The sequence below is a fragment of the Larimichthys crocea genome, chromosome XXI (assembly GCF_000972845.2).
Source record: "Larimichthys crocea isolate SSNF chromosome XXI, L_crocea_2.0, whole genome shotgun sequence".
NCBI lineage: Eukaryota > Metazoa > Chordata > Actinopteri > Sciaenidae > Larimichthys > Larimichthys crocea.
Genome location: NC_040031.1, coordinates 14,660,252 through 14,687,686, shown reverse-complemented (window position 1 = coordinate 14,687,686; position 27,435 = coordinate 14,660,252). Strand labels below are relative to the sequence as shown.

The window sequence follows — 27,435 nt, the reverse complement described above, 5'->3', positions numbered from 1 at the left end:
TCAGATTAGTTCAGAAAATGACATGACTAGCTTTTAAACACTCTGAGCGAGATGAATTAATCTCTTTCTCTATGCTAGGAGTGCAGGGGTATGCTCAGGGTGGCCTCAGTGTGTCATCGAGCCACCCTTTGCGGACCGCCCAAAAAATCCTGGACTGAAAATTGGTGAAAAACTGTTTTAACCTCTAACTCCACATTTCAGTAATATATTGTTCAAAGTCTTTTCACATGTTTTCACCAACTATTTTCCAACATGTTTAATGTATTTTGAAAGAAATCTTCTTTACACAGACTTTAAAGTGAGGGATATGTCAGTATTTTAAAAGTTGAGGATATCCGAAATTGAAGCCATGCGTTTAAGTTTCACTAAACTCAAGCCAAAGAAGAATATCAGACAGAAAAGATGGATTATCGCTGACAGGAACCATACAAGGCACAGCGCAGGGGGAACTTAGAATGATTTGAGGTTTCTGGTTTGTTCAACGGCATTGTGTGTAATTCAATAATTAAGTTGTGCTTATCATCGCATTCAGCATGGATGAGGAGAGTTTCAGTGCATAGGCTTTACAGATGGAAGTCGTTACTGCTTTTTGTACTGGTGCTCGGCCTCCCTTTATTTTTGCTTATGTCACTTATATATTTGTAGGTTTCTTGTGACAGCTAAAGGTTCCTGTTAAGGTAGTGAAATGTCCCAACCTGTCTTTATTAATCAGCAAAATAATATGGAATCAATGCACCAGCCACTTTAAGATTCAAAGATCGAAGTAGATCAGTTGACGCAGGACGACAAATATTCCTTTAACTTTAGCAACTCATGCATAATATTATATTAAAATATACCTGCTGTTGCTGAGTTTGCACAATAAATAAATATCTTGCACAATAAAGATTAAAAACCTCTAGATAATCATGTCTTGTTGGGCCTTTAACATTCAAAAGTCCACGAGTCACACGAATAAAAAAAACTGAGGTACGTCTGCGTTTTGTTGGATTTGAGCATAAATTCACCCAAATGAAGGACACTCCTTGTGCTTTGTCTATGTGATCCATGCTTATGGTAGGTGTGTATCTGTTAGTCAGTCTGTGTGCTGTTGCTTTGGAGTCTGTTTTGCTATGTCACTGTTTTCTGGTCCTCCTGTGCTTTCATCATTGGCACAAGAGACTTCGTTTTTTCTCTTCAACACATTTTCTATCCAGGTGGAGCTGTGTGGTGTTCGTCCAGGAGATGAAACAGAAGGCACTGTGTTCATCCTCATGTTTTTGCCTGAGGTAATCAGCTCTCCGAAGCCCTGTTGGTGGGAGAAGGCATAGGCAGAGCGACGGGAGCTTGTCCTGCGTACTCGCCTCAGGTTCTGCTCTTGAGGTCCTTCCCTCTTTCTCAACTGTTGTAGATGACGAACCTGCCAAAATACAGCAGTGGGACAAAGAAGTAGTTGGATAATTTACTTCAATAAAAGTACCAATAACACAAGGTAAGAATACTCCATTACAAGTGAATGTTTTGCATTTAAAATCCTACTTAAGTAAAAGTACAGATGTATTATCAGGAATTTACTTAAAGAATCAATAGTGAAGATGCTTGTTCTGCATAGCCCTTCTGACTGATATATTATATATGACATTATTAGATTGTTAATACTGATGCAACAAAGTGTAAATAGTATTTCATTGACCCAGAGGTCACAATATAACTTTGAGGTGTTATAAGAAGTTCCACTAGAAAAGATGTGTATTCATTATTTTGACTTTCTATCTTTGCTTTTTTTGTGAAATATTGAATAACTAAACCCCTTTTGGTCTCTAAAACTTATTTCAATTAAACCATCCGAGAAGTTTGGAGGGGAAAGCTGTCTTTGATCAAACTACTATTTAGCAACAAACTGTAAATCCTCAACTCACCACTGTGAGCTTTGCGTTTGGGTAGGATGGTCTGGTTTAGCACACACACTGGTGTATTTTCACATACAAGGCAATGCTCCCCTATCTGTGTATTTATATTTCTCAGAGGTGTGATCAACAAGGGACTATTATATGATGCCTGTACCAATTGTGGAAGAGAGAGGGGAGCATTTTTGCTCTGGTGTTGTTGCTTAAACTGATATTGTTTGATTCATGGCTTGTACTGCACCTGTTTTTTTGGTATGTTATATGTCTGTTTTGTATTTATTTGTTTTAATTTACTTGTTCTTAGTTTGTGCTGCTGCCTGTCTTGGCCAGGATTCCCTTGAAAAAGATTTTTAATCTTTTAAAATAGAACATTCCTGAATAAATAACGGCTAATAAATAAATAACTTTTACATGACAAGGTGTAGTGTTTTTAGAAATTTGTTTTTGTAAATGTTAGTCTGTTAATGTTGTAAAAGTAACTTATTACAATACTGCAGCTGTCAAACGTGTAGTGAAGTAAAAAGTACAATGAAAATACTTCCTAAATGTATTTGAGTAAATGTACTTAGTTACTTTCCACCACTGAAATTCAGCTGTGGTAGAAACATTAATGAAGTGTTCACAAACACAAACACTGTATATGCGTCAAAGTTATTGTACCTTATCTGTCAGAGTTGGGAAGAGGTCTGCTCTCAGGAAGCTGACCACTAAGCCAGGCACCACACACACCACAGTGGTGAGCAGAATGACCAGCCACACACTCTTCTCTGATAGACAGTTACGTGCCGTGCCTGAGGACACACAAATCTGAATTCATTCATACTCAATTTCCATGCATCAGTGTTATTTTTTCACAACTGAGCCAAACTTACCTATAAATGGGAAATTACTCGGAAAGATGCCAAATATGCCATTACTTTGCATTGCAAATAATATGGCAAAATACACTGTCAGGCTGCCCCATATGAAGAGGTGATTGACAGCTGTCCAATAGTGTTTGTCAAGTCCAATCTAGGAACAGATACATGCATCATAAATGTGAGTATAACATAATCCTTCAAATCATCAGGGCTATTTTTGCCTGTTTTGTTCCGTTTATAGTCTCACCTGAACACTTACGACAATGACCAAGGATGTTGCTATGGTGACGGCAAACGTTTGTTGGTCAGAAAAGTGGGAGCCGTCTTCTTTCACCATGACAGAGAAGGCTCCATAGGGAATAAAGAAGAGCAGGAACGATGTGCCTATCCCCTGCAGCGTGCACAGGAAAAACTGACGCTTGTTGAACAGCAGGTTTTGCTGGCCGGGTTTGTACAGGCACGGGTAGCGAAGGCTGTTCTGATCATTGACATCCTTTAAGAAACAGAGATATTATAAGTGATATGTGACATGTTAAATATTATTATATATAATGACAGGGATAGGGTGAAGTACAGAGGGAAGCGCTCGATGTTAGTTGTATGGCAGACGGACGGATGAACAATATACAATATCGTATATTGATATGGGTTGATCGGGTTAGGAGGTCTAATCATACATAAATTAAATTTACTGAAGTACCTACTGTTAGATATTTCAGTACCTTTGGGAAGTTTATTAATCATAACAAAGTAAACGAGCTCTACAGTAATGAGATATTCACCTGCATGACTTGACAGTATCTTCGAAAGAAAAACAAAAAGGAAAATATAAGATGGCTCAGGAGGTTGCCATTGGAGACTGCTGGAGTTTCTTTAAAAAGTAAGTGTAAGGTAATTTGATATTATCTGTAAAAGTCATTGCTTAATGCATAATAATCGCATATTTAACAGTATTACCTGATCAAAAAGTCCCATCGCAAGAACTGGTAAAGACGTGTAGACTATGTTGAAGAGGGTAATGAACCACTGGTCATACACAGTCTGTGGGAAGAGGAGAATGGTGGAAAGGTTTGCGCTCTTAAATCCAGGCTTTTCACAAGATACTGTCAGGTGTGCGTGGTTAATTAATAATAAACAGCATGATGACAAAACAGTAGATGAAGCTCTGCAAAAAGAATCAGTTTATTATATACAAAAGGTATTTCAGTCAAACTAACCCTACTAAAATTCTGACTAACAGACTATCAGAAGAGCTTTTTGCCGATTATTTTGTCCAGGCAATTTTTCTTTGAAATGGGAACATTGACTTACATAAAAAGGAGTAACTAAAAAAAATAATAATCATACCGCCTTCATGACACATTATTCTTACCTGAGCTGAGAAACCACAGAAGAAACCATACCAGAAGTGTACCAGCGTGAAGGCAAAGTTCTTGTAGAAGAAGTAGCACAGGAAATTACACATGCGGAAGTAGGACCAGCGTCCATGCACCAGCAAAAGCCGCTGCAGGTACCGAAACTGAGCAAAGGAGTAATCTGATGCCAGAACAGCCTGCATGCCCTCCTGACCACTGATGCCGACACCAATGTGAGCAGCTGAAGGAGAAACACAGATTTGGATCACTGCTCTTTGACACTTAAATCTCAACTATCACTGAAACAATATTGAAATATTTACCATATTAAAGGCACATCCTGTGATCATAATATCAACACTGGTAAATGGGTCTTTAAATACAAGTTAAACAGGTATTTTTGTATTCTGATCAGATGAGAAACTGAAAAATTTATGTGATCAAAAAACTGCTGAATGGGCTTTCGCATAAGTAACTTGTCTTCTTGCTTGCACAAATTCAGCAGAAGTCCCCACATGAATATGATGGAGCCTTGTGAAATAATGAAAAACAGACAGAACGCTGCTGACTTCAACAGAATATTAGCATCTGCTTTCTACTGTGTGACAGTATGAAATCAAAGTTTCCACAGAAGAATACATAATAGCCGAGTCTGACAACGCAGAGCAGCTTCAGCTCAACTCACTGTTACACTGCTTCAGTTTGTGCCTCTCCTGTCACAAATTTGAAGTTTAAAACCCGGAAAGTTGAAGAAACAACACAGACACTGTAGAAGCTAGTAGAAGTGGTAGCTGCAGCCGTTTTTTTTAATATACAGCTATCTAGCATTTCTTCCTTTATTTCCAATATTTAATATGATTTCATGATGATCTCCCTCTATTCAAACAATGGATTGGATTTACAGAGTAATGCTGACTTCACAGTTTACAGACAGCAAACTCAAATAGTATTTTTTTGTCTGCACCTTTATTTAAATGACTGCAGGGACATCTTCAACTCCAAGGATTAAGCCAAAGCTGATTTTACTATTACACAGGATGGAGCTTTAAATGTTTACTGACCACTGATGTATCTTATCATGCAGTGAGTATAGTTTTAGTATAAAATATGATAATAGTTTGAATAATAACTTTTACATTAAAGCATGTGTTAGCACTGTACTGTTTCTTAGCGTGGCCAGCCATTTGGTCGGTTGTTGCGAATGTTGTTCAATCACCATGTTTTTTATGAAAATCATATGCTAAGCTCTGTGACTCTGGCCTGTTCAAGCGTGCCTTGTTTGCTCCTCTCTTGCAGGTTGTTGTAATTAGTAGTTAGTAGGTAGGGCTGTCCAATTTGGCTGACTGGGAACACCTGGGCCCAGTGCTCCCAGTCACTATGAAAGCTGCAACCTCTTAGGGAGACTCTCACCATGTGTGAGCTTTGTTTCTGATATCACTTCTGATCCCTTTTTGCCAATGGCCCTTTGAGTCAGTCAATACATGAGAAGCATGCTTCATGCTGCTGTTCCTGAACGCATTGTTTCATCTTGTCATACCCTTGGGGTCCATGAGTAAGAGTGATCGATCCTAATACTCACTCTTGATCATGCTGACGTCATTGGCTCCGTCTCCAATAGCGAGGGTAACGGCCCCCTTGTGCCTCTTCACCAGCTCCACCACCTGGGCTTTTTGCAGCGGAGTGACGCGACAGCAGATGACTGTTTTACACAAACAAGCCAGGTCGAGCAAGACATGCTCCAGCTGTGGCTCCAGAGCGTGAGCCTACAGGGAAAACGTATACATATCACCTATTAAACCTCATCATTACCATCCTATAACGTCAACCCCCCGCAAAGATAACACCACTCGATGTAACATTTCCACCGAGCTGTTGTGCATCACGCACACGGCTCAAGGCACAGCCAGGGAGCAGCTTCTCAGTGAGGAAATGGATGTTAATGAAAACCTGTAATAGAGCCGAGGGCCCTCAGCAGCACAGCAGCTCTCTGCTCATTACAAACTCAGCACAGTCAGCAGCCAGCAGGTACAGAGACGCCAGAGTCAGCAACACACCCTTTTAACAAAGTAAAACCTGCAGGCACCAGTACCAAAATAAAAACAGAGGAACCATTGAGTGTCTTACCAAACTGTGTCCATTGATGACTAAGGCATACTCTGCAATAATGGTTTCTTCAAACACAGAGTCAACCGCAAACATATTTGTCTTCTCAACATCTCCAGTACTGCTAACTCGACTCAGGCCGAGAATGTGCTCTTTAGCGCTCCTGCAGAGAGAAAAGCCAAAAAACATACAACATTTCCAGTATGTTTATAAAATTCTCTGAGTTTTTACACTTTTATAATAATTTTATATACCAACATTTTCAGTTGCAGCTGTTGTATGAATGGAGGTGAACGTAAAATATATAGTGAGTCACCTGAGTTGTTGCTGCACCTCCTGTACTGTGTGGCTGGAGATAACAAACACCTCATTCATGTCATCTCGCAGCATGTTGCAGGAGTAGCCGATGTTCATCGCTGTCTCTGAAATGTTTTACACAGTTTACAGCTCAAATATAATTTTTTTTCTGGTCAAAAAGATCATTTGGGTAATTGTTGCTACCTAGTTTGTCTCCTGTGAGGACCCAGATCTTGATGTCAGCCAGACTTAGACAGGCAATAGTTTCTGGGACGCCTTCCTGAAGTTTGTCCTCGATTGCTGTGGCTCCTAGAAGCTTCAAGCAGGACAGGAGTCAGTCTGAGGATACTAAAATGAGTTTGAGCGCTTCAAGGATGTAAACAAACAGATGTTAATGTTACCTTCAAACCCTGCTCGATCTCCTCGTAGAGAACAGCCAGCTGTTCCTCGCGGTTCTCAATTACGGTGGAAGCAAACAGAAGCTTCTTCATCCAAACGTCAAAATCATCTTCGTCGAGATCTTTGTAGGCCAGAGCTAATGTTCGAAGCCCTTCTCCGGCAAATTCCTGCACAGAAATCGATGCACCTATAACAACTACAGCCAAAAGTGGATAATTCACTGAACTGGTTGGATTGTGTGCAACAGTAGAGGCAACAATACAATCTGAAACCAGATATATCTGACATTTTGACAAAACAACAAACACATCACCTGCAACAGCTGATCCACACAGCTCCAACTGCTGCAGGAGTCATCAGTATTATGTAACGACGTTGACATTTTGGGTAACTTTGTCTGGTTTATTGATTTTTGTAAGACTATAAATACAGACGCATAGTTTAAAAATGTAGCCACGGAGTCGTATAACACTTACATTGAGATGTTCTGAGGTAGTGTACATGAGGTCTTCGTTGGACGGATCCAGACGGTCAAATATGATTGTGTCAGCTCCTTTTGAGTAGAGTTTAATCTGGCCCTCTGGGTTTCTCACTATAAAAGAGCAGGAAAATGCAACATTATTTTTTTTTATCCTATTGTAAAATACTTGCTATACTTAGATTTGTTACTAATTGTCAGAGGTATTAACAGATGATTGCTGTCGATTTTGATTCATGTAGTAATCATTTAAACATTGACTACTTGTATTGCTCTGATAAGTGAAGACCTAACCAATGACACTCATTCTCTTGCGCACGTTGTTGAAGTCCAGTATGGCCAGCAGCTGGTAGGTGACAGCTCGTCCCATCTCACACAGTGTGATGGTCTCAGGAGTTCGGGCCCGGAAGACAAACCCAAAGTTTCGTGCTGCGGTGACCAGGGCTCCCTCGTCAGGTGACTGTGCCTGGTACACCAAATTTCCTTCATGTTAACAGAAACATAAATCAGAATTCATATGTTGAGTTAATTCTGTTATTCCCCGGGGCAACTGCTGGATCGTGTGCACCATTTACCTTCGCTCTTCTCCTCTGGCATCACGGTGTGGCACAAAGCCAGCAGTCTGAAAAACTCCTGCACTGCAAGATCTTCCAGTTTGATGGCTTCAACCAGATTGCTATCGTAAAACTTAAACCTTCTGTCACACAGGGGGTTGAAGGAAAAGTCCACACAGGCTGTTTTCTGAAGAGACATGGACCATCAACATAGTCATTACAGTTAGAGATTTAAAGCAACATTTTCTACCATAAAATGACACATTTAAATCATTTTGAAGCTACACTGACTTGTAATCAGGTGAATAGTGTCACGTATGCCTGTTTCTGCACTATGTAACTTTGTGCTCCAGGTACAATCACCACTTTACTTTGGTGAAACCGGGTCATATTTGATTTGATTTGAAAATGCTTTCTGGTTTTCCCTCTGATGTCCTCTGGCTGCTCTACTTCAACTCTCTGTGATTTACAGAGTTTCCTGTTGGACAGTAAACTAAACTGCTTCAAACTGTAGCTGCTGTTAGCTAGTGTTAGCTCAGTTTGTTAGCTAGGCTGCACAGCCTGTGAGCTCAGAGCACCTGGTACGTATTAATGTTTGTACCACATAAGTTTTGGACCACTAGAAAGAGGAAGACAAACAGGGAGCAAGTGTTGTGCCAGAAGCCAAAAGCAGGCAGTGTAACTGGGCTCAGCAGTCTCTGTGATTATAATGGCAGAGGTAAAGAGGATCTTGACAGAGGAGAAAGCGATGAGCATAAGACAAGAGTAAATCTAGGACTGACTTTCAGTCGTTGGCAAAAGCTGAAAGACAGACGCCGAGCTGGGCTTGTGTTGTTAGACTTGCTTGATGTTTGGCTGTTAACTTGACTCATTTCTGCTCTTAAGTAATATAATAACATGAGATGTTACCAGTTCCTACTCAGTGTTGCTCAGTGCTTTAAGAATATGTGTTTGTTCAGCTTTACTTACTTCTGTAATTTCCACCTTCTGGTCATATTCATTATAGATGTCACCTGAGAGGAAGAAAGATAAATAAATGACTTAAATGTCTTGTCAAACATGACAGGTTATTACTTCTATATTCTTATATTCTATCCTTTTTAGAGTGAAACTGTTGATGGTAATTTGTGAAAACAGGTAACATTAATTTCTTAATGATTAAACCAACTCCAGTATGATCCACTTGACTATGCATTAAAAAAATGGTTTAAATAAATAAATATAAAGAGAAAAATCTATTTTTGCAAATGAAGCCTGAAATCTAATACATTAAATCTGACCTTTTTCTTTTACAGCAAACATAATTATGGTAATTAAGTGTTTCTCACAGAGGTATAATTATAGAATTTCATGGCATGATGGGTAAACTGCATTTGATCAGAGAATATAAAACATAGTCCATTAAAACTGATGAAACACAGAAATGTTTTTTTTGTTTTTGTCTTTTTTATTGTTATTTCTTAGTTAGTTGGTATCTTAGTAATGATTTAGTAGTAATACAAAAAGCTCCATACCAAACGTCTTTCCATTAATGGAGCACTTGCTGAAGACCATGATGTTCTGGGTGAGGGTGCCCGTCTTGTCAGAGAAGATGAACTCCACCTGGCCCAGCTCCTCGTTCAGGGTGGTGGTGCGAGCTTCTGCCGCTGTGTCCGTCTGACTGTAGTACATCTTCCGGTCCCAGTTAATGAAGTAACTGTGACCGAGCCGCAGGACCTCCACACTGAAGGAAGGTTTAACCATGAATTGAATTGTTTTAACACAAAGTTAAAGGAATTACTTTGAGAGTGAAACACTCATAGCCCCATTATTGCTAAGAAGCATAAACTTTGTCTTTACCTTACATAAAGTGAGATGGGTACCACCGTGTTCAAGATGATGATGTAGGACCAGAATGTGAGGAAGCCGGAGAAAACAGCACTTCTCTGAAACTCGTTCCATGGCAAAAATACCTGGAAGTTTCTGCCAATCTGGCTCTCCCAGATCGTGTTTCCAATGGCCAGAATAACTCCCATACAAATGAGGAAGGCAAAGATCTGAAATATAGATCATTTTATGTTAACTTTGAATCGATTCTTTTTATTAAAAAAATGAACTTTGTCATTCAGCATCTCTTATTTAAACTACACATCCATGGTGTTTTCACTTCTTATGTCTTTTTCTCAGCCCTGCGTGCTCTTTACTGACATGTCACTCACACTATGTTAGTTTTTGCAATTTCAATTTTGATGGTACACTGATGTGCAATCGGGTTAGTCACACACAACCAACTATTTCACTGATCTTGCATAAGTGTTTTTACCACAGGTGTTGGAACACTGCGAAGAAATGGCTTTCAGGGAAGGGAGTTGATGTCGTGCCAGAACTGTAGCTGGGTAAGCAGGCAATGTAACCAGGCTTAGCATTGTCTATGGACATAATGAAGATGAAAAGACCGAAGAGGACGTTGACCGAGGAAGAAGAGAAAGGGAAAATGACTGAACAGAAACCTACAGACTAGTTAAATCTCACGCTGACTTTTAGTCACTTGGGGGGGGTGTCGTTTAGCTCAGTCGATAGAGCATCTGCTCCATGTACAAAAGCTCAGTCCTTGCCCCTGCGGCCCAGGGTTCAAATCTGACCTGTGGCTCTTTCCTGCATGTCATTCCCCATCTCTCTCTCCACATTTCCTGTCACTCTTCAAGCTAAAATAAAGCTAAAAAAGGCCAAAAAATATCTTTAAAAAAAAAGTCACTGGTGAGAGCTTTGTGAAAAAAAAGGCAGACGCCGTGCTGGGTGAGTTTTTGATCATAAGTAATATAATCATAACAGACATACATGTACAGCTGTCAATACAGTATTTACGACACTGGCAAACTGGGGCGCTAGATCACAAAAATATCAATGTTGCTTTAACCTGAATAAATATAAACATCTGTGTTCACAACCTTTAAAGAACTACCTTATAAAAGTGTTTTAAATGTATAAATCAATTTGCTGGAATCCAAAAAATTTTTTTTAAAATTAGGATTAAGTGTGTGTGATGTTAATTCCCATATAAAATGGAAAAAATCACTTACCCACAAAACCAAAGTGTTCATCAGTTTGTCAATACTTGTTCTTTTAAATGAAGTCTTTCCACAGTTCTGCATCAGTTTAGTTTGCAACCCTGTTGATGTTGGATGAAGAACAGTCATCAACAACAAGAGGGTTTATGAGCTGGTCAGAGAAAACAAAGGAAAGATGTGCAGAGGAGGCTAATGGATTACGAGAATCAAAATAATAAAAATCATACCGGCAAAGATAACCAATCCAAAACACCATTCGGTGTTTCTGAGTACACAACCCCGCAGAAGCATTTTTTCATTATCCAGTGGGTACTTATTGTCTCTCCAGTATAACGTTCCTGTAAATTTGTCCAGCTTGTTGTTTGGTGGTTCACAAATGACTTCTCCTGGGGAACAAAAGAACAAATGCAGTTTTACCAACATCAGACATCACAACAAAAGAAAACTCATAGACAGGCATCCATACAACAGTAAAAATGAAAACATCATCTCACCATCAAAGTCCATCAGTTTTGCAATATCTCCTAAATCTGAGGTGATGGTCAAAGCCTGACGGACTTTCAGGTTCGTTTCTCTGTTTGGGCAGAAATGTAAAAAATAAACTTTTCTTCTATGACATAAAAGTTTAACAGTAAGTCAGTTTTTTAAGAAAGGTCATAATCTACATCTCAATCTCAACCATCTAAAGTTAAATCTGAAAAATAAATAAAGGAAATCATAATCCTATAGTCTCCTTCTTGACACACTGTGTATGATCACAGTTGAGAATTCTTCAGTTCAACTTTACATAACCAGTGCAGCACTTACCCATCTAGATCTGCAGTCTCAATATAGCACAGTCCGTATGGCTCGCTACTACAGAGGAGGAGGATGTCTGCCTGTGTGTAAAACCAATATGAAACCCTCAGTAGTGAGAAAAGCCAATAAATCAATCTCTGCACCACTGAACACCCTGGGAGCACTCTGACTTTTTTCTCTCTTATATGTGAACATAAAAGGCAATTAAAGAAAAGCTGCAACAAAATAAAAAGACCATACACTCTAAATGAATAAAGAGTCCATTTACAACATAATTTACTCACAGCAACAAACTGATTATTCTCTAGTTTGATGATATCTCCCACGCGAACGTTCATCCATTTCTCATTCTGCAAACTTAGAAATTAAAAATTAGAATTAAACCACATAAATATCCTTGAACATAGAGTATATAATCATTTGTGCAGGTATACAAAGCATCTAAAGTGATGAAGTACCTTCCCCTGATGAGAACCTGAGACTGGCGGTTGTTGACCTGCTGGTCGCTCTTATGTCGGAACTGAAATTTAGAAAAAAAGAGGCGGCAATTTTACCACATGACATAAAAGCAGAGCATTCGGAGGAACTGTAAAAAAAAATTGAACCAACATAATCATCTGTGGCGTCCTTTACAGCCGTGATTGCCAGCACCAACACCAAAGGCACGATGGTTGTGAACCAGGACAGTGAGGAAATTTCTGGAATTATCTATGTGAAAAGAAAAGTAGGTTAGCTCATTCAGTTTAACCACTTCAAACATAGATGTAATGTGATGTATAAAAACAGATATTTCTCTTACCTGCAGTATCAACAGGACTACAAAGTAAGCATTGGCCACCCTCTGAAACTGCTCAAACAAATTGATGGGCAGGAAGGTGAAGACGTTGTACTTTGAGGTTTTAATGTGATTGTCCTGAAGAACAACACATTAAGAAATTGATTAAATAATACAGCCAACACTTGTAAGTAAAGCAAAGTCATTTTGAGGTCTACTCACAGCATAAGAGAACTTGTCATTGTAGTCCCGTGCATTGGCTTTCACATGGCGTTCCTTCTCTATATACAGAAAACACATGTTTATTATAAAGTTAATAAAACTACATGCAAATAAATCAATCTAGCTAACATGCAACATACTTATAGTTTTGGCTCAAAATACCAAAGATGTGTCAGGATCACCCACAAACTGCCCCATCTGCTCCCATATTAACTGAGAGAAGACATTTCTGGAGGAGCACAGGTGGACCAGTTCTTGAGACGAAGAAGATTTGTCTAAACCACAGTGTTCAATTCTAAAGCTAATTTTAAAATAGCAGTGAGACTTTCCACTGGGGGAACCTTATGTACTTCTTCATTACACTGCAATTCAGATGAAGGTTTTTTTTTTCTAATCCACTGAAGCAGAATGCACCGTCTCGCCAAACATAGCAGCTTTCCTATTAAAATCTATTAAAAACCTATTAAAAGTCAGGAGTCCGAGACGTCTTATTCTGAAAGGTTTATTGAAACTTGGCTAATTTTAACAATACACTTGTCATGACATGATGCCACCTCAAATTTATCCCCTCTTGCTCGTCTATATGCCCTCAGGATAATGTCACTATACTCTATGTCCATCTACAGACAAGGATCTATGTTTACCTTTACTGGTGGTTGTATCATCTGATCTTGGTTACCATAGTAATGATCAGAATGGTTCCTGCTTTCCTAAACATAAACATACAGCTGCTCTGTATCTCAAAGAGAGACGTCATGGGGTGGTCGGTAGCGTAGTGGGTTAAGCGGCCGCCCCATGTGTGGAGGCTATAGTCCTCGCTGCAGCTGGCCCCAGTTTGAATCCCGCATCGGACGGCCATTTACTGCGTGTCACTCCCCCTCTCTCTGCCCCCTGCTTCCTGTCTATCTTCAGCTGTACTATCAATAAAGGCATAAAAGGCCAAAAAAATAATAATAAAAAAAAAGAAAAAAAAAAGAGAGAGAGACGTCATTGTCTCCATTACAATATTTCATTTAACACGGTCTCTGCAGTGACCTCAGGACATGTGCTTGACCCCGTGTGACCCCCATATGTGGCATGCTAGAATAGAAAATAAGTCCCCACCTCTTTCTTACAGTATATACAGATAATCATGCTGAGAAATGGAGGTGACGTGTGTCAGTTCCAAACACAAAGTATGTGTTATGAACCTTTTTCGCTCTGTTGTCCACCTGCCAGTCGCTGATATCTCCTGTTATTTCAGCACCAGTCATTTCCTTCTTGTCCTGCAGTCGCCCTCAGCAGGTTCCCACATCACCCGACATCCACACCCACCTACACAACTGCTCCCAATTCCCTCATCAGCTGCCCAGTATACACACACCCCCTTCTGTTTTCCGACAATCTATTGTCCCAGCTTAGTTGTCGCAGTCCATCCAGCCTTTTGGCTTCTTGTTCCAGCTTGGTATGGCCTATTTCTTGCCAGACTTTTCCTTTTGGTTTTGGTTACCCCTTTTGACTGCCTAGCACCTGTTGCAGAGCCTTCCTTTAAACAACCCTTGTCTGCAACCTGTTTTACTGATCCTTTACAATGTAAATGGATACTCCAGCAATCTTCTACTGCACTTTCAGAGATGAATTAAAAAAATAAAACAAACTTGAAGCATCAGAGGCCAGGGTATCATGACTTTAGTCGTATTATAGGTGACACTCATGGGTGAAACATTGGATCTTATATTTCTCATGATGCAACTTGATAGTGTCCCCTCTGCCTCCTATGCTTATTTCTCTCCACAGCTCCAGTTTGTAACCCACGCTCATTTTTTCAATGTTTAAAAAGCTCCCTGTGGAGCTACAGAAAACATTACACATCTTTTATTTTACAGACTGACTCATACTCCTCATGAAGCAAACTGATTGTTTTTATGATTTAGTTCAACATTTTAAAAAAAAGGCGTATTCACTTCCTTGCAGAGACTTAGATGAGAAGATTAAATATGAAGCTACAGCCAGAAGCACAGTGTTTCTACCACCAGTATAAGATGTTAAGGCCTTTTCAGCTACAGTTCATTTCGTTTATTCCTCATAGGAAGAATTTTTATTGTTGACTGTTGCAGAGCTACTTGAGCAGAAAAGGGGTACACCTGACCTGCACTTGATCATGATTGCAGCGTTTTTGTTTCATTCATTCATTTTACCTCCTCTTACTATCTCCCCGTCACATTTTAACTCATAACTAATCATCAACCTGCATGAACATGACTATGGAGCAGGATGACAGTTAAACAAAATATTACAGGATCTCATAGTTTAAGGAATTTTATTCAAAATCATGTAGTATTGATTGTATTGAATGTTTCTATATCAATTTATTTAACTTTATATTTCAGAGATTCCTTCACGTACCACTTAAGGGAGCTCACGTACCACAGTTTGAGAACCAGTGGCTTAGCATAAAGACCGGAAACAAGGGGAAACAGAAATCTGCGAAATCCACCAAAGCTCACTAATTAAAACAGCATATCAGGTATACTTCATGAAAATGAAGTCGTGAGGTTATATATGACTATTGCTTAAGTTCCTCTCTTCACTGGCTGCCTGGCAACCTCACATGACAACAAGATTCAAGGAACAAGATATGACACACTGGCTGATTAGTCAGCTTTAGAGGTGCTGGTAGGTCATGCTAGCCTGTTTTTTGGTAAATCTATTTTGTGGGTTTGATATAAGAGTGTCTGGGCATGTGGACTCAGACTGTGTCTGAACCTGATCCTTCTTACCCAATAAGTGAAGACCTCATCTGCAATTTTGGCATTTATCTCATGGCATTTATCTCAAACTGTTTCAACAGGAAATATATTCGCTCCCGATAAACCCAACCCACCTACAAGATGATGAAACCATTTATCAAAAGCCATCTAAACTTTTAACACAGAGCAATGTCTGAAGAAATCTATTCGTTCCAAATGAGGTTAAATCATTGTTGAATTATGCATAACACACATGCACTGAGCTGCAACAGGATAGACCTTCTCACACAACAGACTGGCCCTGTCCTGATATCGGTTACTATGACAATTAATTATTAAGAAAGGCATTTGTTGTTCAAAGGCTTGGGTCTATTTAAACATTTAATTAGAAAATGTGTAAATGTGTAAAATATTCTTTTTCTAATTCAACACAAGTTATCTTAAGGAGGAACTTTCTTTTCCTCAGCAGACTCTTCAAGTTGGAGCAGTGCACAGTGAAATTATATGGTAAAATGATTCACAAATGCTTCAGGGAATAACTACAAATTCCTCCAGATTCCAAGAATACAGCAAACTTCAAGCAAATGATCAGTTCAGTTCTTGATTCAAAAACACTGAATCAACTTTAAAAAACTAAATATCTATAAGTTGTCACTGCAAAGCACAAGGTCACCTCCGTCTGTGTGTGAAGCAGAAACTGATCCCAGGATACTACAAATGACAAACACACACAAGTCCAGAGAGACAAGAGAGGCTACTGTGACACTTTATCTCTCCAAACCAGTGCACCACATCATGACAGTGTGAAATACACACCTCAAATATGCCACCAGTTACCCTCCACAAACTAAACTACTGTTTCCTGTTGTTACATCTTTTAGATGTAGAAAAAATTCTTACCAACGTGACTATTTCTCCTCCAGAATGCCATCTTCTCCGGGGACCTCCCGAAGGTTTCCCTAAACGTATGTATAAACGGAATGTAACTAAATATAAGTATTTTTACTTTTAAGTCATGTCCTTTAACACAATTAACTTTACTTAATTATTTCAATTTCATGACTTCTTCTAAACTTGTATATCGTACATACACAATATACTGCATGTTGAACTGTAAAACAAGATAAAAAAAATCAAATCAATAAAATGCCACTCACACATGAAACACAGGCATTTTACTTGTAATAAGAGTATTTCCTCTTCCTCTTCAGGGATCAATAATCTAATAATAATAATAATCTATTTGACATTGTTACCTAGGATCTGAATACTTCCTCCTCCACAAACAAACCACCACTAACATTTACAGTAGAAATGTGGAGCTAAGTATTCACAAAAAGGGTTAGTATAGCAGTGCAGGGTGTGAATGAGGAGGACTGAGTCAGTGTCATGAATCTACCTTAGTGTTACATCTGAACGCACACAAAACCAAGAGGTGTCTCATTTATTTTCTCTTGAGACACTTTAATCCCCAGTGTTTTTTGTCTCCTTAGCAAAAGATCCCAGGTGAGCAATACAACCCCTAAACAAGATGTATACAGTTCTGTAATATTCAACAGAAAGACAGTTAATGTGTGTCTAAATTGTGTTTTCTTACCTTGCACAAGTTTGTCACAGGCGCAGTCTTGTGATGTCTCCATGTATCCTGTCATTCAGTGTCGATCATTTATTTTCAAGCACCACATTCTGCAGATTTACCCGCAGTAAAACGCTGTTTATCCTCCCCCTGTGTGAAAATCACCAGACATGGATGGACTCATGGACATGAACAGCAAAGATCCAGATCCTGATCCTGATCAGCCGAAGAGGAGAGGAAGAAGACACTGTCACGGTAAGAAAACAGAAAATCACGGTATTCCGACAGAAATGTATGAAGCAAGGGTGAGAGGCAAACTGAGAAGGGACGACATGGAGCTGAAGCTGCCGGAGCTTTTCATGCGGAGGGATGCGGGAGTGTGTGTGCGTGGGTGTGCGTGTTGAACATCACCTCTCTCTCTCTCTCTCTCTCTCTCTCTCTGTCTCTCTATTTCTCTCTCTCTCCAAACAATCATACACTTATGAGCTGTGGAAACATTTAATATTGGATTTAAAGTGCACTAAAGTGATGAAATATGGGTTAAATTTACAAAAACAACCAACCAAAAATACTAAATTATGGCCCTGGAATGCTGATTTAAATAATTGTAATAAATAAATAAATCATGCCCTGGCTCAAGTGCTGTAAAACTGTATTGGGTTAAAATGTTGCTATAACGCCCCTCTGAGGACCCAAAACACAGTGCAAAGGTGCGCCATCAGTTCAAGTCTCCTTCAAAGCTGTCTAATGCTGCCTCTTCATTTATCAAATTATTAGATAGCAGTATGTTTGGTAAAGGCTGTTACAACATTGATAAATATTTAGTTCTTTAATGCGTTAGTGTTTTATTTTAATGTATTTTATGATCTGCTGTATTATTTTTAATGGATTCTTCATAGTTTTCTACGACTCTACGATTGATGCTAGATATGAGGCAGAAAAGTGCTGTTGTGAATGTTTGTTGCATAATATTTATTCTTTTATTAAGTTTTATTCTGGTAATGCCTCGAGTTGTAGATATTTTGATATTGTTTGTCGTCAGTATTTCTGTCAGCCAACACTGACACTGTTGCTGTTGGTCTGTTTGTGATGCAGCTGCCATCTGGAGTGAAGCAAGTTAATATAAGAAGTATTTAGTATTTACTGTATATTACCTGTATTACTATTCAAATTATTAATAGTATAGGTAAATGAACACTGATGAAAACACAGTCATGCATGTTATATTCTATTTATGCCATATTCTATAAATTAAGCCTCATAAATCTTACACACTGGAACTATAAAAGGCTTTTATCTACTATCTATCTCAGTTTGTTAGGTACACCAAGCTTAAACTAGCATTTACTGTACCCTCACTGACATAAAAGGAGTGGACAAAATATTACTAAATTCTTGGTATGCAATAAAAAATTAAAAATATTAAAGACATGCGCCATGTTCACAAACTGTCACATGGTGATCAAAGTCTAAAGCTGTGATGAAATTCCTGTAGCACCAGGTGGAAATGAGCTGAATGTATACTTTATTCTTAAGCGCACACTGATGCAATCCAGTATATTAGAAAACAATGTTTTTATTGCAAATCTAATCATCTTGCATTCACGCTTTCACGCCCAGAATAACACTGTTTGTTTTGGAAATGTACATGTGTGCAGATAAAAACTTTGTAGGCCGATCCCAGGCAGCCACTTGGTGATTTCCATATCTGAGATGTGGAAAAGGACAAAGGTCAAAGGTTTGCCCTTCTCAGCTGACCCACATTAAACTGCTTTTTACATGGAAACCTATTGTCATTTTAATATTTGCTACTGCCACCAAGATCTGCAAGCCCATGTTGTCCAGGGCCCATGCCAAAGGCTACCACTGCAACACAGATATGCTGATTCACTGTGAGCATTAATAAGAAGATGTCATCTGCAGCCACAACCCCAAGGCATAGTGGTTTCATTACATTTCAGACAGACAAGAGGGAGGCAATGTTTGTGAGTGTCACAATGATCCATTTCACTTGCGTCTTACTAGAGAGATACACAATCTGTAGGTAGGAAATTAGTTATTGTTTGTTTTTATTATTGTGTGAATTGATCTCTGATCTTATAAATATTCAGCTCTACTGTTTCTTCACAGTTACCTATAACCATATCATGTCTTCCTTCATGGAGCCTTGAATAATATAAATATAAATTTCTAGGAGACAGGGTTGGGCAGTTTGTGTCCTGCCGTCACACTAGTGCCATGCTTGTAGTCCTTCAATAAAACAGGATGAACCAGACTCCACTCATCTTTATATGAGGTAATACTTCCAAAAGCTGTAAACTGAACAGCCACTGGGCTCCTTGCCCTGCTTTTATAGTTGCCCAGACTTCTCTATTAGATTACACCTACAGGGTAAACCAGTTAACAACGTGGGCAGGGAAGTTAAGTGAAGCCCTGCTCATGTTTTTTGTTGTAATGATCCCACATCTAGTTCTCAGTTCATGAGCACTGCAAACTGTCTTTGACCACAGTATAGCAAGTAGAATATACATTTTCTGACGTTTCTTTGTTGTGTAATATGTAAACAGGTGTTCAGAGGGTGAGGCTGAGCCTGTGGGGAATATAAAACCACCTGATGTTCTCATTACAAAGGACATGTTTATTCTTTATGACACAGTGGCTCATCGTCCAATATTATGTCAGGGGTAATTAGTGTGAATGTTTGAAGCATTTTTTTTATAACTTTCAGAAATATTCAACATTTTGTGGTCATTTTTCTCCATCTCATCTTCAACCTTGGGGGAGTTGCAGGGGGAGCCAATCACAGCTGACATTGAGGGGTTTGGGGGTAACACAGGGTTAACACATTGAGACAAAGAAGCTTCACGCCAATGGACAAATTAGAGTCACCAATAAATCTGTTAACTGCATGTCTTTGGACTGTGGGGGGAAGCTGGAGGACACGTGGAGGACGTGCAAACATACCCAGTGCCAGGACACTAGACTTAAGACATATGTGAACCAGTAAAACCAGTAAAACCAGCTTGAGTACAGTTAAGCAAAGTCATAATGATGAAAACATTTTCTTAAGCTCTAACTGTAGTGTGAAAAGTTTTCTTATATTGAATGGGTGTAATATGCACTATCTGGCATAAGGATTTCAAACCTGCTCTTACATGTTGACATGACAAGCCACAGTTTCCTGATACAAATCTATCTGGGCATGTACAGGAAACTGGCAAATCATCAAAATAAACTGCAGCTGTGGTTAGTAGATGATTAAAGCAACAGACTTTTCCTTGTAGACTGACACTTTCTGTCATAAACACATAATATATAATTGGAATTTGGAATGATGCATTCGCATAAACAAAATTGGATATTACCAAATGCCACTGGCACTTACAGTCGCTGTCTGTTTAACTAGTTTGCAAAGGGTAGCGATCACAGAGAGTGTTAAGAAAAGAGGCATGTTTATTCTTTATGGCACTAATGCTGCATTATGTGTGGCGTAACTGAATTTTCTTTTGTTGTGTACTGCAATGTAGAAACTTCATTCAACCTTTAAAAGATTTAACTCATAGGACTCTTTAAGGACATTTTTACTCATTCAGATCACAGAGACTGTTAAGAAAAGAGATGCCTCACTGACACTGACAAAGTATATTTACAAAATAAACCTGATCTTGCCATCTGTGATGTCACGTACCAGTCTATCAAATGCTCTGAATCATGCATAACTTCACCCTCTCTCCCTCAGACTCTCTGCGTCACATTAACGCACATCCTCATTCAACATGTTTGGGACTTCCTTGTTTTGGTAAATACCTGCACATTTAAAATATTCTGCACACTGTAAACATTTGCACATAACCTAGCAGACATGTGTGCATTCCTGCACAACTGTACAGCTCCTTTTATTTTCAAATCAAACCAAATCAGATTTTATTTGTATAGCCCAAAGTCACAAAGTACATTTGCCTCGGAGGGCTTTACAATCTGTACAGGGAGTGACACCCTCTGTCCTTAGACCCTCGGTTCGAGTGAGGAAAAACTTGCCCACCAAAAACCCTTTTAACAGGGAAAAAAGGTGGAAGAAACTTTAGGAAGAGCTACAGAGAAGGGATCTCTCTCCCAGAAACAGACAGACATGCAATAGATGTCACGTGTACAGGACAAATCAACACAAACAAATTGTACAATTACAATGAATGATAAAATGACAATGAATGATGAAATGATTACAGTAGCAGTGGAACCTGTGATAGAGATAGAGAGACACAGATGCACAGCAGCAGCAAATCATCAACTCAATAGAAACTGTAATGGAGATATGGTAGCAATAATGACAGTAGCTTAACTCATCATGTACCTTATTTTAAAACATAAGGTATATATGTTTATATTTTTTTAATTTTTAATTTTTAATGTATGTTTTCACACAAAAAACCTGAAAACCTACTTGTAAATAATGATAAAATTGATTCTGATTCTTCAAGCCTTAATATAATTTAAACAGATGAGTTATGTAGAAATTCAGATTCAGTGCAGTTTAAATTAGCTATCGAGACTAAAACTGTGTTTTGTACCAGGCTGTGAATGTGTTTTTTTCTGGACATTTTAATATGGGGGCCTATGGGGGGATTTACCAACATCTAGTGGCCGCTTGAGGAACTGCAGTCGGTGTCACTTCCGCTTTGACTTCACTTCACAGGCTCTCAGAGGTTCACCACTCAGTTCATATCGGGTTAACTCCTCTTACAGGTTGTACTGCTCGTCCTGTGACTCCTTCTGCTTTTCCTGCCGAGTGAAAGTAGGTCGGACTGAATCCTCCTGAGTCATTTCTAAGGATTTTGTTTGCAGGATTTTTTTTGTTTACAGCAGTGCTTGGTCAAGATAACTGTAAGTAGCCAGTCTTCTTTTACGAGACAGCACAGTGAGAAACTGTGTGCATATTATTTTTTGTACAAGTCTACGCATGCACAGGAATGATCATGTTATGGAGGCTCGGTCCATTACGCAGCATGCAGCACTAACAGCGCGGCTCAGACTATGAGCCCAAAATAAAGTCACCGACCTATATCGTTATTATAACGTGTTAGGTATTTGTGTTTAGGACATAGAGCAAACAGTATATGTCTCATTATTATGTTACATTAAACTCAGCAACTTGTCAAGAACTGTGATGTATTTGCTCCTGTAAATATTCACTTGTCTGTGTGCTTTGTAAGTTTTTCTGAGGTGGTTTTGTAACAGCTGTGGGTGAGGGTAAAGCCACAACCTTCACTGCATTCATCCTATTGTTCTCACAATGTGGGTCAGAACACTAAATATTTAAGAAATCAGACACATTAAGGTGTTTAAAACCTACTCAGAGGAGTCATCTACCTCTGACATGCTCCTACTTTGTGTTATTTAAATACTCCTTGCTGTAAAAGTACTCTCTTTCCACCTCTGTTATGTCAGTATGTGAATCAGCAAAGTAGGAAGTGCCAGCTGTGCACAGATATTGTGTATTACTGTATTTTTGCTAAACTAAAGTACTTCTTGTTATTGTTAAGACACAGAATGGCTGCACTGCGTCGTCTGAGGCAGTGCCACCCTTCGGGCTTGGCCATCTCTAATCTTCACACGAGCAGCCGTGCCTCTGCCAAACAGCATTACAAAATGCTTGTTCTGGGAGGAGGAAGCGGGGGCATCACAATGGGCGCAAGAATGAAGAGGATGATGGGAGCCGAGAATGTGGCTGTTGTGGAGCCCAGTGAGGCAAGGATTCAGTATTCAGATTAGAATTATTATTTGCCTTATCTCCACTGATTACTTTATTGATGTCCAGAGTGAGATTCTAGTGTTGCAGCAGCAGGTACAAGTATTACAAACACACAATACAGGCACACGGTAAACCCAAAAGGCATAAGGTAGATAAAAAAAGTATACAAAAAACTCTAATGAGGAAGAACATATGGTAAAAATATACTCTCTGTGCACTAACTTTGTGGAGGAATCCACTCCACTGTCATGTAAATCGGTATGTCCAACAACTTTTTTTTCAGATGCATTACTATCAGCCAATATGGACCCTGGTTGGTGCTGGAGCAAAAACTGTAGCCTCATCAGGTCGTACCACCGGGAGTGTTATGCCGTCTGGAGTGAAGTGGGTGAAATCTTCAGTTCAGGAAATAAACCCAGACACGAATACTGTTCGCACAGACGATGGAACTGAAGTATGTTTGCTTTTGGAAACTTATCTGACACTGTGTAAATTGAAATTACTTAGTAAGTGTTTGCACATGGTTAGCTTTACATGATTTTGCCTGTTTGACTGTTTTTTTTTTTTCACATTTCAGATCTCCTATGAGTATTTGATTGTGGCTCTTGGTTTACAACTCCATTATGAGAAGGTGAAGTAAGGCCTTGTTGATTCAATTCTACCTAGTGAAACTCTTGCCATTAAATCTGTTACATTGCAGGAAAATCACACTCTTCTTGTATGTAGATCAAAGGGCTGCCGGAAGGGTTCAAACATCCAAAGATTGGGTCAAATTACTCAGTCCAAACTGTGGAGAAAACATGGAAAGCGCTGCAGGACTTCAAAGAAGGCAACGCTGTGTTCAGTTTCCCAAATACTCCTGTGAAATGTGCCGGAGCTCCGCAGAAGATCATGTACCTGTCCGATGCCTATCTCAGAAAGGTACTTCAATTCTTTCAGAATATAATATAGTGTATTTTTTGTGGTTTTACAAATAAAATGAAGACATTTTTATGTTTCAATCTAAGACAGGGAAACGAGCAAAAGCCAACATAGTGTACAACACATCACTTCCTGTGCTCTTTGGGATAAAAAAATATGCTGACTCATTGTGGGATATTGTGAAACGCCGTGACCTACAAGTGAACCTGAGACAAAACCTAATAGAAGTTCGGGCAGACAAGCAAGAAGCCGTGTTTGAAAATCTTGACAAACCAGGCGAAACCAAAGTGATTGAGGTAACTGTGTTACTGTACCTCAACAGTAACTTTTACATAGTTGTATAGTATTTCCTAATTTGTACAATGGCCAGGCTACTCCAGCATGTGCCATGTCATTTCCTACTTGTTTAGATCCTTAAAAATCACGAGATCTTCTGACTGTTGTGCATTTATTCAACCTTTGTGCCTGCCAAATCAGGAAAAGAGACTACAGTAAATTACTCTTACACGTTGTTGTTTTCCTTTATTAGTATGAAATGCTTCATGTCACACCACCGATGGGACCCAATTTGGTGGTTAAAGCCAGTCCATTGGCAGATGAGGTTGGCTGGTTGGATGTCAACAAAGACACCCTCCAACATAACAAGTATCCAAATGTATTTGGCATTGGAGATTGTACCAACCTGCCCACAGCCAAAACTGCTGCTGCTGTCGGTGAGTCATTGCTGTTTCATTAGTTTGAACGTTGTACACAATACTGGAAAGCACTCTCCTTCTGCATACAATCCAAACTGTTTTAGTGCTTGTTCTTTTTGTAAGTTAAAATTCACTTCCTCCAGCAGGTGTATAACACAATAACCTATTTACACAAGACTATAAAACATACACCACACCCTGTGAATCTTGTAATTCAGGGACAGTTTTCAACTCACATTGCATCAGTACCTCAGTTTGTATTTGACTTTTATTATCTGTTAAATGATGGGAGGTTCCTGGTCATATCATCATTAACGATGACTTCAGGTTATAAATCAGTACTTATCACAAATTACTATCTGTACAACTGCAATCTGTCCGTTGTAATGAATGTAGCCTTATCAATCTCATCGTGTTTACATTCATTATACTCGGGCTGATATTATCAATCACTCTAAGCAACAACGAACAATGAATAGCTGTAACATGTGGCACAGATATTTATGATTTCCACAAGATTAATCTTCATAATTTCAGTCACACATTGTCTTTATTTTTTTTTTAAACTAAAGCATATATACATGCTAACATCTTGGTGTATTGAGATGAGGGTGCATCGTCTTCCCCTAATGTCCTACTAAAGCAAGCCCCCTAGTGATCAAATGTGTTACCTACATCGGTTAAACTTTTAATCAGATAGCTGTCTCATGCAATAAAAATACATGTTAACATAACTAACTTATCCTAATTAGAAATGTATTTAAAATGCTTTGGGCAGACCAATATTTGTTTGTTTTGGTCTGGGCATCTCAGACAGTCCGGAGCTTATTAGTTAATAGATGTGTGAGTCTGTTTAGGCCTAGTATTGAGGACACCCAAGACACATTGTGATCACACTAAATTTATGAAAGAAGACCAGCATTTTATTGATGGTGACATGCCATATTCTAACATAACCAATGTGGACTACTTATTTGTTGCCTGTAGAGAAAGTCTCCACACTTCCTTAAAAAAACAAGTGAGATATTAAGTTAGAAGTCAACTGAGATTCATGTGGGGATGCATTCTAATACCAGGCACAAACTGACGTATTTATTGCTGAGCAAGACCCATGTTTTTACCAGGTGTGAACAGGCTCTGTTTGTCAGCTCAGTGATAGACTGGTGGCCTGTTATGTGTGTGCTCCAGCCCCCTGAAACCTCACACATGATGAGTGGATCATGAATATGCATGACCAGATGGTAAAAAAACATAACATGTTCTTTCGCACGATCATGCCACCAGTATGTCTGTACACTCTATATACTGTATAACATGAGTATGTAGTCACAGTTGTTCTTCTTCTTAATTCCTCAAAATAAATGTATAAAAAGCTGTTTTCTGTTTTCTCGTTCTCTCTTAGCTGCACAGTCTGCCGTCTTAAACAGAACCATCAGCAAAATACTGAAAAATGAGAAGCCAGATAAAAAGGTAAATTGCACATAAACACCCGCTATGATTCATCTTTTTAATGCTGTAACTTCTCTATTGGAAAACATGAAAAATATGCAAATCTATAATCAATAATCCCTTTTCTCACAGTACGATGGCTACACCTCATGTCCACTGGTAACAAGCTACAACACGGTGATTCTGGCAGAGTTTGACTACAATGGACAACCTCTGGAAACATTCCCCATTAACCAAGCGAAAGAAAGAAGACTCATGTACCACATGAAAGCTGATGTGATGCCTCACCTCTATTGGCATGGGCTTCTAAGGTATGTACATGGTTAGGTTACTAAGGAATTGTACCACACCTCTCACCACATTTTTATTAATGTTCTTTATTTTTCTTACATCAGGGGCCTGTGGGGTGGACCAGGACCATACAGGAAAATCTTCCATCTTGGGATGAAATGAAACCTCGCTATCAGTTTGCAAGTTAATCATTACATATCCTCTAAAGGGGAAAGAAGTAGCACCGTAAGGAAGTAGCAGTTAAATCTATCATTTTCAAAAAAGGGTGGACACATACAGTGGCTAACACGGCTTGTTGGCATCATGGAATATAATGAGGAAGAGTCGTTTGTGGTGCAGAAACCACTGAAAATTAACATATAATTCTGCAGCTTTATGGTCTTATGGTTCTTTCTGGCGACACACTGAATGTAAGTTCTTGCTGCTTTCATCAATCTCATTGCCCATCCAGCAGTGAAATGTTTGTAGAAGCTGAGAACAAAAGTCTGTAGAAGTTTGTTTGATTTGCTACCGCCCAGTGTACTTTTAAAAGCCAGTAGGTTTAACCCAGAGTCCACAGAAGTTAGCCAGGCTCTACCAAAGATTATTGAACCTCTTGCTCCAGATTTTATAGTCCATTTTATCCCAATAAACTGACGCGAATTAGTCTTTTTTTAAATTGTGAGTGTAAACGAAGAATTAAACTGTTTAGGTTTTTAATGCAACAATTTGATCACTTGTTTTTGCAGGATATTGGAGGGACTTCACAGCTGTAATCATCGCCAGTCATTGCAAATATTGTATTACTGAAATGTTGGCGGAAGTCAGTTATTATTATTGTGTGTACTTTCTTGTCATTGTAGGATTTTAACAGTCTTCAGGTCTGTCTCCACCTCAAGCACACAGTCTGTGAAATTAACATAAACATGCAAACTACCAAAAGTGGTTTTCTAACATTTAAACAGTGATGTCAAAAATAGAGTTTGGTCAGTGATTATTTTTATACTTTTACTTACACGCTTCACTGAGTTATAAACGTCTTGGTGGTTATACAGCCAGCCAACTTTATTGTTGTATTGAAAGATGAATTATTCTTTAATCATTAAACTGATTGTACTTTGCTACTAATGCTGTAAATATACTATTAAAGTTAATTAAATTGTTGATTTAAAAAAAACTTAAATTTATTTTCAGTATAGTTTCAACCTTGTTGCACTTTGTTTTTTGTTTTTTTACATCCAACAGTATTTCAAATGTTATATATTTCACTGT

At 38.9% G+C, this 27,435-nt stretch overlaps 2 protein-coding genes across 3 annotated transcripts; one reads left to right on the top strand and one right to left on the bottom strand.

The window, feature by feature from the left end:
• Positions 1-241: 241 nt before the first annotated feature.
• atp8b4 (ATPase phospholipid transporting 8B4) lies at positions 242-17,442 on the bottom strand. Its single transcript, XM_027272524.1, has 28 exons — positions 17,101-17,442; positions 16,404-16,462; positions 12,775-12,833; positions 12,577-12,690; positions 12,387-12,485; positions 12,236-12,297; positions 12,062-12,134; positions 11,787-11,857; positions 11,474-11,553; positions 11,207-11,365; positions 10,992-11,080; positions 9,772-9,968; positions 9,447-9,655; positions 8,902-8,945; positions 7,954-8,119; positions 7,673-7,861; positions 7,377-7,492; positions 6,903-7,067; positions 6,706-6,817; positions 6,521-6,626; positions 6,226-6,367; positions 5,681-5,864; positions 4,119-4,342; positions 3,704-3,787; positions 2,994-3,239; positions 2,759-2,897; positions 2,547-2,677; positions 242-1,399 (listed from the first exon to the last, which is right to left on the bottom strand). The coding sequence occupies exons 2-28, from the start codon at positions 16,432-16,434 to the stop codon at positions 1,076-1,078; spliced, it is 3,615 nt and encodes a 1,204-aa protein (XP_027128325.1). The 5' UTR covers positions 16,435-16,462; positions 17,101-17,442; the 3' UTR covers positions 242-1,075.
• A 4,307-nt stretch (positions 17,443-21,749) lies between these two features.
• Positions 21,750-27,340, top strand: sqor (sulfide quinone oxidoreductase). 2 transcript variants are annotated; one of them, XM_027272786.1, is made up of 10 exons: positions 21,750-21,871; positions 22,620-22,824; positions 23,112-23,282; positions 23,406-23,459; positions 23,555-23,749; positions 23,836-24,045; positions 24,279-24,462; positions 25,847-25,914; positions 26,026-26,204; positions 26,289-27,340. In XM_027272786.1, exons 2-10 carry the CDS (start codon positions 22,627-22,629, stop codon positions 26,344-26,346), a joined length of 1,317 nt encoding a protein of 438 aa, XP_027128587.1. In that variant the 5' UTR covers positions 21,750-21,871; positions 22,620-22,626; the 3' UTR covers positions 26,347-27,340. The 2 variants fall into 2 exon arrangements, with proteins under 2 accessions (XP_027128587.1, XP_019124811.1); XM_019269266.2 differs by having other exon boundaries at positions 21,763-21,960.
• The last annotated feature ends 95 nt before the right edge of the window (positions 27,341-27,435 follow it).